The sequence below is a fragment of the Squalius cephalus genome (assembly GCF_949319135.1).
Source record: "Squalius cephalus genome assembly, chromosome: 2".
In the NCBI taxonomy this organism is placed as follows: Eukaryota; Metazoa; Chordata; class Actinopteri; order Cypriniformes; family Leuciscidae; genus Squalius; species Squalius cephalus.
This window is the reverse complement of record NC_137123.1, coordinates 2,459,803-2,470,515: the sequence shown is the minus strand read 5'-3', so window position 1 is coordinate 2,470,515 and position 10,713 is coordinate 2,459,803. Positions and strand designations below refer to the sequence as shown.

General features: G+C 36.5%; 1 protein-coding gene across 1 annotated transcript; it reads left to right on the top strand.

The window, feature by feature from the left end:
• Positions 1–385: 385 nt before the first annotated feature.
• LOC307154431 (retinol dehydrogenase 8-like) lies at positions 386–6,479 on the top strand. The gene is made up of 6 exons (XM_079864374.1): positions 386–545; positions 3,488–3,649; positions 3,801–3,980; positions 4,122–4,215; positions 4,432–4,615; positions 5,176–6,479. The coding sequence occupies exons 1-6, from the start codon at positions 440–442 to the stop codon at positions 5,401–5,403; spliced, it is 954 nt and encodes a 317-aa protein (XP_079720500.1). The 5' UTR covers positions 386–439; the 3' UTR covers positions 5,404–6,479.
• Positions 6,480–10,713: the final 4,234 nt, after the last annotated feature.

Sequence of the window (10,713 nt, the reverse complement as noted above, 5' to 3'; positions counted from 1 at the left end):
GGTAATTAGCCTACCTCAGAAAAGCTCCTGTCAGACTCCCTTTGCGCGCGCTCCGTGATTGACGTTTAACGGTTTCTGCTCGAGGGGGAATATCTCTTCCATTCATACAATATTAATTAATATTATATTGTGAATATTGGATTTATGGAAGTGAATTATTTATACTATTTTTAAGCTTTGTCTTTTCTAAGCGTTGCTTGGTTGTATTTTTATCAAGTTAAAGGGCATTTTTAAATATAAAAACCGGGACTTTAATAACTGCAACCTATTGTATGACTGTGCACTTTACATAGGCGATCGATCTCTATCTGCTGAATCACTATCAAACTGTGCAAATGATAATTCTGGCAGGCTGATTGAGTAATCCGGGCGCGTTCATGTGTGCTGATCCGCTGAAGAGACTCGCACGCAGCCCGCGCTCCGTTACTCCGCTGAAACCATGGCAACGGAGGGCCAGAGAGTGGTGCTGATCACCGGCTGCTCGTCCGGGATCGGGATGGCCATCGCCGTGCGGCTCGCGAGAGACGAGAACAAGCGATACTACGGTAAGAACCAAATCAATGATAATCAAAGACACACATAATACAGATCAATACATCAAGATTTCTGGTGAAATACCACAATACAGTTATTGCTACTTTAGTCTGCCAAACATTCTTAAAGGAGCAACTAATGAATCAAACAAGAACCGACTGGGTATAAATGTCACTGTTCAGAAGAATCACTTTGTTAAGTAGTAGGATGTTACGGGATTCCTTGAGGAATGTCATTCGGATGATGGACATTCCATGAACATCCCTGTAGGAATTTTTTTTTTGTCAGACCTGCTTTTATTAGGCATAAAACAAGTCAAATCTCCTTTATTTTACAGCGCTTTATACAACAGAGATTGTTTCAAAGCAGCTTCACAGTATTAACCTATGAAGGACTAAAAATGACAGAAGGAATAAATAAATAAATAAAAGTAGAAATAAATAAATAAATGCAGAAATAAAAGTGAAAATAAATACATTTTGGTAATATAAATGGCTATTTCTGTATTTTTACATTTCTGCATTTATTTCTTTCTACTTTTATTTCTTTATTTCTTTCTTTCTTTATTTATTTTTCCTTCTGTCATTTTTAGTCCTTCATAGACAATAGCGTCATTATCCCAGCAAACATGAACGTTCCCATAATATTTTTTTGGGGGGTACTGAAACTTTATTTTTATTTTTGCATAGTATATCACTGCATGTTGTTTTTATTTTTAGATTTTATTTTTATAACCATGAGATGGTAGGCCGATAAGCTACAGCAGGGTTCACCAATCTCGGTCCTGCAGAGTTTAGCTCCAACCAGCTCCAACACACCTGTTTGAAAGTTTCTAGTATGCCTAATGAGACCTTGATTATCTGGTTCAGGTGTGTTTAATTGGGGTTGGAGCTAAACTCTGCAGGACAGCGGCCCTCCAGGACCGAGATTGGTGAACCCTGAGCTACAGAGTTTTGTTCTAATGCTGAAATCTGTAATTTATTCATAAACATAAACTATATTTTGCAGAAATACATGTCTGAAGTTTAATGCAGTTTTTAATAAATGAGCTGGGTCAAAACACATTATAATTTGCATATGGCTAAAAATACTAAGCCAAGGTTAAGCGTAGTGTGAAAAGAATACGTGGGTCTGTTTGTATCTTCCTTTACTGCGCGCCTCTGATCTGCACGTGCACTCGCGCAATTTCGCGCAAAGTCATTTAGTTTTACTGACTGACTAACATTTGTTTATGTATCTCTTTATTGAATAATTAGTTAAAATGATTATATATACAAGTGTAAAAAGTGTGATTTCAGAGAGATTTGACATGTAATTGAAGACAAGATGTTAACCGAGAAGTTCTCTTTCATCATCTCGTGTTCAAGATCCACCTATGGGCGAAAGAGCATCCGTATCAGGAGGACATATCTCCAGATCAGCCTCTGCCAGACGTGACAGTCTGTTATTCAGCTCGTAGCTTCTCTTTAAACAGCTTATTATGTGCCTTCCCGGCCGCGCGTGGTGTGCTGATCGCCACTAAAGACCCTGACCAGTGCCGTATTTGGTATGCTTTGGCCTTAAGCACACATAAGAGGCTTGGGAGAATGTGGAGAATTGCAGCAATTACCTAATGCTGCCTAAGAAGCTCCTGCAGCACCGTCTTAAAGTTGGCACGAGCCAGTGCGTCCAGCTTAACTGGGATGGGGGACGCGGTGATGGCAACACGCTAGCAGGGGCCTCCCTGGGCACAACATCCCTCAACTTGGCTGACCAGCCCAATCCTGTGGGCAACCTCCTCATCGTTGACGAACCGGCCGGTTCAGGCGAGGAAGAGGACGAGGGCCTTCTCGAGGTCTCAGAGGACGAGGAGGACATCCCTCCCTCTTGCGTTCACCATGCTTATATAATCCATAAGAAAGTTGGATTTCTCCAGATAGGCGCGTCCACTATACTGTGGAGATGGCATCAGCATCGTCAACTTCATCTTTGTAGACACTGACACAGAAAAAAGTAGTTATTGATAAACAAATAAAATGTCTCCTTACTATTTTTGACACATTGATAATCATTACTTTTGCCAGCTCAGAATAGGCAATATTACTATACGTAGCCTTGGTAAACGCTCATTATGGTTTAGTATTCTCTCCATTATATATTTAAGTAATTAAATTAATATAAATGTGTGATAAGTTGACGAATGGCTTAAATGTACAACTACCAGTCGACTAGAAAAACCTTCGTCAGGGGTGGCCCTATTTCTTTCACATATTTTCAAACCAGCATATCACAAAGGGCATTCTGGGTTGAGCAAGCGGCCCTGGGTGGACTGAGCGAGAAATCTTCAGAAAGATGCTCTCCGCTCCAGAGGAAATATTACTACTGACTGCGCTCACATGCTCTGGAAAAGTTAATTCATAATGAAACCAGCTCAGTTTAGCAATAAGCAGCTCAACTGAAGACAGTAGCGTAGAGTCAGCTCAATGTTGGTTCAGTTCAGTTCAATAACATTGTTGATGTTCAATGTTGGTTCAGTTCAGTTCGATGTTGCATAAACAACAATGAAAAAGCGCTACTAGCAGAGTTTGAATGAGATCTCAGATTACTATGGTTCTGCTATGATTAGCATGGTAAGAGTAATGAACTCATTGACTCATGGAGGCAGAGCTTTAGACTAAAAGGATTGTTTCTGTGAGTCAGCAGCTTAATGGCTGTTTAGAGGCTGTTGAGTTTGTTTCTCTGATGTTTGTGTGAGGTAATGATGACAGAAACTCTCTGCAGCCAATATGAATCAGATCTGATTGATTATGGACTTGATCAATCTCTCATATTATTCACTACCTGGCCAACAAAAAAACAAACATATTTCCATCAAGAGTTGCATTCATTTGTTTGTCCAAGATCTTGTATTGACAATGGGAGAGTTGAAGCTCTCTGTAAAGTCTGACTCATTCATTTGTGTGTGTGTGTTCAGTCATAGCTACGATGCGGGATCTGAAGCGGAAGGATAAGTTGGTTGAAGCGGCTGGAGACGCGTACGGACGAACTCTGTCTCTGCTCTCGCTGGACGTCTGCAGTGATGAATCGGTCAAACAGTGTGTCGACAGCGTCAAAGATCGACATATAGACATACTGAGTGAGTTCACACACACACACACACACACACACACACAGATCTGTCACTGCTGGCTTCTGTTCATTAGTGCTCAGGTTAAGATGATGAATCTGAGCGTCAGTTTCTCTTTTAAGTCTTCAGCTTCAGCCAGAGTTCATCTGTGTGTTTGTAGTCAATAACGCTGGCGTCGGTCTGGTGGGGCCCATTGAGGCTCTCAGTCTGGACGACATGAAGCAGGTGTTCGAGACTAATTTCTACGGTGTTGTGCGCATGATTAAAGAGGTCATGCCCGACATGAAGAGGAGACGCTCTGGACACATCCTCGTCATCAGCAGTGTGCTGGGCCTGCATGGTAAGACAGTCAGACACACAGATACTTCTTCTTGAAGAACAGTAGAAGAGTTCGTACCTTTTATAAGGATCTGCTGAATGACACACAAGTGGAAACATCAGTGTACAGAAACACAAAGCAGATTTGTGTTGCTCTTCACAGGCGTGGCGTTTAATGACGTCTACTCCGCGTCGAAGTTCGCCACGGAGGGATTGTGTGAGGGTCTCGCCATCCAGCTGCTCAAGTTTAACGTCGCGTGAGTCTTAGTTTTTGCCATTAAACATTGCCTTAAAATAATATTTTAATATTCCATAACTAAAAGAGCAGCTTTGTCATTAAAGCAAAAGCATCATAAATCTGTTGCCTATATGGGCTTGAGAGGGTTCTAGAGGGTTCCTCCTTTGGTTCTAGATCTGTGCTGATGCCTCTCACTGCAGTCTGACATACTTTCCCATCTCTGTCTGTCGGTCAGTGTGTCGATGATCGAGCCCGGGCCTGTAAACACAGAGTTTGAGATGAAGTTGATGACAGACGTTTCTAAGAAAGAGTTCGCCGGTGCTGATCCTGAGACGCTCTATCACTTCAGGAACTGCTACCTGCCCACCCAAGTGAACCTCTTTCAAGGCCTGGGACAAACACCTGAAGAAATCGCCAAGGTCAGAACGCATGTGAACTCATACCTGTTCACATCAAGAACCATAACTAGAAACAAAGCTTTAATCATCATTACAACACTTAAGAGAATAGCAAAGTCCACACTATTACTAAAATAATGACACACAGCAACGATATCGCTGGAATCACTTTCAGAAAGATTTCCTTCCAGGTGATGAACGATTAAAACATTGACAGCCGATCCAAATCCACTGACTTTAAAAAGCTCAAGCATTTATCACCTGTTTCTGTGGAGGCCAAAAATAGTTATCGTTATAGTAATCATCCATTGGTGTGGACATGAATATAGTTATCGTTATAGTTATTGTCCATTGGCGTGGAGACCAAAAGTAGTTATCTTTACAAATAACGTCCGTTTGTGTGGACGTTAATTTAGTTATCGTTATAGTTGTCCTCTGGTATGAACGTGCATATAGTTATCATTACAGGTGTAATTAAAGTTATTTTGCATTAGTTTGTATATGTGAAATGTAATAAAATGACTAAATAATGAAAAAGTAATGTGAATAAAGTCACATGAGCACTCTCTCTGTTTTTGAAGGTCACTAAGAAGGTGATCGAGTCGCCTCGTCCTCCGTTCCGTAACCTGACGAATCCTCTTTACACTCCGATCGTGGCGCTGAAGTATGCAGACGAGACGCGCAGCCTGTCGGTTCACACCTTCTATCACATGCTGTATAACCTGGGAGGAATCATGCATGTTAGCATGAGAATCATGAAGTTCCTGAGCTGTGAATGGTTACGGAGACGAACCATCTCACCAATCTAACACACTCATCTCCTGTGGATACTTACAAAGATCAATCGTCGAGTCTAACAGTCTAACATGCAGTAATGTACCTGTGTGTGAACACTGTGCTTCTCTTTACAGCTGGTTTCTACAGTATCTGGATATTTTTAGCTAAACTGAATTTACACCTTAAGGGTCCAATGTTGCACTCCAAATAATTAATGGTTAAACACTCAAACTCTCTCACAAACACTCAAACACTCTGTCTCAAACTCGCACACACTAAAACAGATGATGTCTGTTTTTAACTCTGAAATGTTTTTTTTTTTTTGTCTTTGTACAGATTAAATTGTAAACATACAAATACTGTTACAGAAGTGTTGATTCATTTTAACCATTGGCGGATTAAGATACTTTGGTGCCCCTGGGCATTGACACCTAGAGTGCCCCCAAATAACCTAAAAAAAATGACATAAAAATTAAATGTGCTTCATGTGATAATTTACATCAATTGTTATTATTATTATTATTAGTATTATAATTTTACTAAACTCAAAATTAATTCATATTTATAAACTTATCTGATAACAGAAGGATACATCAACATAAGTAATTTTAAGTTTAATTTAGCTGAAGTAGAAAAAATTCTTACAAAATTAGGTTACTGCTTTTTACAGTGTTCTCTGTTAAATTATAACTTGTGAACCCAACTGTTATAGGTATAATCTGCTGCAAGTATGCAGTAAAATTATACATGTTAGAATTAGTGAACCTATCTGTTACAGGTGTAATATAATAACCATCAGTTTCACTTCAAGAAAAGATATACATTCAAACAAAGCATGCTGCAAATATAATGAAAACAATCTTAACTAAATCTGGACAATTGAAAAATGACTCAAAACATGCCTAGGTCTAACCCAGTCACAACCAACAGCCCACTAAAATCACATGTTTCTTAGATTTTAATATTGTAATGCAAACTGATTATTGACATCCTGAAAATCCAAACTGTTAATCACTTCAGATTATGGCCAACAAAAGGTCTTGTTTGCAATAGTAATAATATCTGTAACTACATAGTGTTTTGAGGTTTTGAACAAAAAATAAAATTTAAAAAATCACTTGTTTACACTCTGCCCCTTTCTTGTTTGCCAACGGCTGCAAAGTACAACGTGAAAGTGCACCTTCCTGTTCTCATCACACAGAATGAGTTGAGTGTTTGCGGTGTTTGAATTCAATGTGACATCACAGGCATCTGAACAAGAAAAGAGAAACATCTATAACAATAACAAAATATTTGTGTGTGTGTATATACTGTTTTATGGTGTATACTCTTAAACACCTTCTACCTTATTTTGTTTATTCTCAGGTTAGGTAAAGTAAGTCAAATTCGTCCTAAACAATAAGTATATAAATCTCCATACTTACAATTCAGTTGAAAGACTGCTCCATGGTTTAGTTCAGCTCAATTTTTTACACAGCAAAGACTCACGGCAGGCTGGTTTCTTTTTGTACTGGTTATATGTATTTTTATTATTTCAAAAATCAATGAGTTTATACTAAATAACAAAATGAAATAAAACAAAACAAAGTTTAAATGAGTAGTTCACAAGTTTCACCTGCAGGTGTCAGGCTAGGACAATTGAACCAAAGAGAGGCTGTTTGGGGTATACAGCGTCTGACGTTGACATATTACACTGTACTTTTTATACTTCATATCACACCCCCTTATCACATATTCAATCACTTATAGACAATTTATCCAATCCAAAATCTTGATATATTGTTAACTCCTTCAGTCCTTCCAAGACCTTCTTATAAAACGCCTTGTTCTCCTTTGTTCTCATTTTCCTGGCTCGATCCTTTGTCGTCTTCTACGCTTAGTCTGTAACAGAACAGGTAATACTTTCCATTTCTACTTTGCTAAGATACATGCTTTTTACTACTTAGTGCTATTACTTTATTTGATTAAATGCTTAAACATCGAATACAATATAGTCATTTCTTTCATGCATTTATCATAATAAAAACCTTGGACCATAGGAGGGAGAAACAAATACTAAAGTGTCCATGGTTAACACAAGGACTACTTAATGCATGTAAAAAGAAAAATAATTTATACAAACAATTTATGATTCAAAAAACAAAGGAATCTGAAGAACGGTATAAAGTATACAAGAACAAACTGACAACCATTGTACGAGATAGCAAGAAATTATACTATGAAAATAAATTAAATGAGAACAAAAGTAATATTATGGAATTTGGAGTTACTGAATAAATTTCTAAGAGACAATCATACAATCAACTCATATCCTGATTATTTTATAGATAATGACACTGAAAACTATAATATGAAAAACATTGTCAATAAGTTCAATGATTTATTTATAAATGTTGGTCCTGAATTAGCGTCCAAAATCCCAGCAAGCAGTAATAACACAATGGTGGATTCAGCTATAGAAAGGAACTCTCAAACCATCTTCCTCTCTGACGTGAGTGAGACTGAAATCAAAACTATTGTGAATAAATGTAAAAATAAATAATCTATGGATTATTTGAACATAAATATGAGATTAATAAAAAGAATAATTGACAATATTGTGAAACTCTTAACACACATATGTAATGCTTCATTCCAAACTGTAACTTTTCCAGAAAAAATGAAAATAACCAAAGTGTTACCACTATTTAAAAACGGAAGTAAACATATATTTACAAATTATAGGCCTGTCTCTCTGCTGCCACAGTTCTCAAAAATATTGGAGAAAACGTTCTACAGCAGACTGGATAAATTTATTGTGAAGCATGAGTTAATTAACGAATGGCAATATGGATTTAGACCCAAAAGATCGACCACTATGGCTATTACTGATGCTGTGGCAGAAATCACCAGTGCTGTAGACAGCAAAAAACATGCTGTTGGAATCTTTATAGACCTAAGGAAAGCATTCGATTCCATCAATCACTCTATCCTTGTACAAAAATTAGAAAAATAGGGTATTCGGGGAGTTGCTGGGAACTGGATTAAAAGCTATTTAGAGGAGAGACAACAATTTGTTAAAATGGGGGACACTGAATCAAAATGTATGAGCATTGTTTGTGGGCTGCCTCAAGGGTCTATACTGGCACCCTTGCTATTCAATTTATAAATCAATGATATATTTAAAGTATCAAATTTATTAAAAATTGTGTTATTTGCTGACGATACCAACATATTTTGTTCTAATGATAACTATAATATACTTATAAAGGATGTAAATCACAAATTAGCTAAATTTAAAACATGGCTGGATTTAAACAAATTATTACTCAATCTAAACAAAACAAAAATGATCATGTTTGGTAATTATAAGGAAAAACCTGAACTACTGATAAGTATAAATGGTATTAAAATAGAAAAAGTAACAGAAATCAATTTTTTTGGGAATCACGATAGACAACAAACTGAGCTGGAAATCACACATTGGACATATACAAAGGAAGATATCAAAAAATATTGCAATTATAAACAAAGATAAGTATGTATTAAATTACAAGGCACTGTATATATTGTATTTCTGTCTTATTTTGTCATACTTAACTTATGGAATTGAGGTCTGGGGTAATAATTATAAAAGTTCCCTACATCCCCTTGTAATACCCCAAAAACGAGCAATCAGAGCTATTCATAAGGTAGGATACCTCGAACATACAAATATACTGTTTTTACAAAGTAACATGCTTAAATTTATGGACTTAATTGATTTTTATACTGCACAATTAGTGTATAAAGCAAATCAGGCCCTACTACCAGCAAATATTCAAAAATGATTCATAAAAAGAGATAGCTGTTACATTTTGAGAGGTTATGGCCAAATTAAAGTACCGGCTTTCAGAACTACAAGGAAAAGTATGTGTGTGTCTCTGTGTGGTGTCAGGCTCTGGAATAACCTGAGAGCCCAACTCAAGCAGTGCCCATTCATTTATCAATTCAAATCAAAGTATAAACAAGTCATACTGTCTAAGTACAGGATGGAAGAATGTCCTTAAGTGTGGAAATGGAATTAGCTGCGGAGCAATCTATTTATGTTGTATTTTTGTGACTGGCAAACTAAAAAGATAATATAAGATAATAGATAATATAATTAATCTATTTATAATTATAAACAATTGTGGCCATTACATGCATTGAATTCATAACAATAAGGAACAAAAGATCAAATTAAAAGATTGGTGACTAGTTGTTTCTGGCAATGATGGGTTTTTGTACTTATTGAGGAGTCTTCTTTCGTTGTCTTGGAATCAGCAGAATGGTTGTGAAATAATATTGTTGATTGTATAGTTACTGGAATAGGACAACATAAATATGTGTCAATTGTCTTCTTGATTATAGTAAATGTATCTACTGCTTAAATGTATAAAAGGGGGTAGGTGTCAATAAGCTTAAGCTTCTGCCTACTCCTTTTGAGCATCATATCCACGTTTTTATTTACTTACTTATTTACCACGTTATTATTTACTTACTTATTCATTAGCGCATGTATCCTTCTTTAGTTTTGCCTACTGTGCTGAACCTTGTTACTATGTAGAACTTTGTGGAACTCGGATGCTCAAATAAATAAAGATGATGAACCTTTACAAAACCAATTGCAGTGTTTTTCTTAATAAACCAGATTCATAAAAACTTTTACAAAACAAGTTGTAGTGTTTTTCTTAATAAACCAGATTCATAAAAACTTTTACAAAACAAGTTTCAGTGTTTTTCTTAATAAATCAGATTCATAAAAACCTTTACAAAACAAGTTGCAGTGTTTTTCTTAATACAACACTCTCTCTTACACAGTTACAACAGTAGTTAATATCATATATAAGCCTATATACAGTGCTATGCATAAGTTTAGACACCCATGCTAAAGTTGACTAAAAAGAGGAATAAAAAAATCATCTTTTGGAAATTGAACTTAATGCCTTAATTTAAAAAATTAGGAAAAATCCAACCTTTAAGGACACCAATTTTCTTTGTGAATGAATAATGTATCGTAAATAAATAAATGTTCTTCCTTAAAATACAGGGTGCATAAGTTTGGACACCCCTATGTTAAATTCCCATAGAGGCAGGCAGATTTTTATTTTTAAGTATTTTTTTTTATTTATTTTTTAGGATACTATGCATCCTGAAAAAGTTTCCTTGGCCTTTGGAATTAAAATAGCCCCACATCATCACATAGCCTTCACCTTACCTAGAGATTGGCATGGAGTACTTTCCATAAGATAATCTCTCAATGCAAATCAAACTAGCTATTAGGCTAACTGAAATAAAACCATGCCAATCTCTAGGTATGGTGAAGGCTATGTGATGATGTG

What these genes read in the sequence shown, in the direction of transcription:
- LOC307154431 (XM_079864374.1), top strand. Translation starts at nt 440, where the DNA reads ATGGCAACGGAGGGCCAGAGAGTGGTGCTGATCACCGGCTGCTCGTCC. An exon ending in CAGTGTGCTGGGCCTGCATG is followed by an intron (nt 3,981 to 4,121) that starts GTAAGACAGTCA and finishes TGCTCTTCACAG; the next exon opens with GCGTGGCGTTTAATGACGTC. An exon ending in CTGCTCAAGTTTAACGTCGC is followed by an intron (nt 4,216 to 4,431) that starts GTGAGTCTTAGT and finishes TCTGTCGGTCAG; the next exon opens with TGTGTCGATGATCGAGCCCG.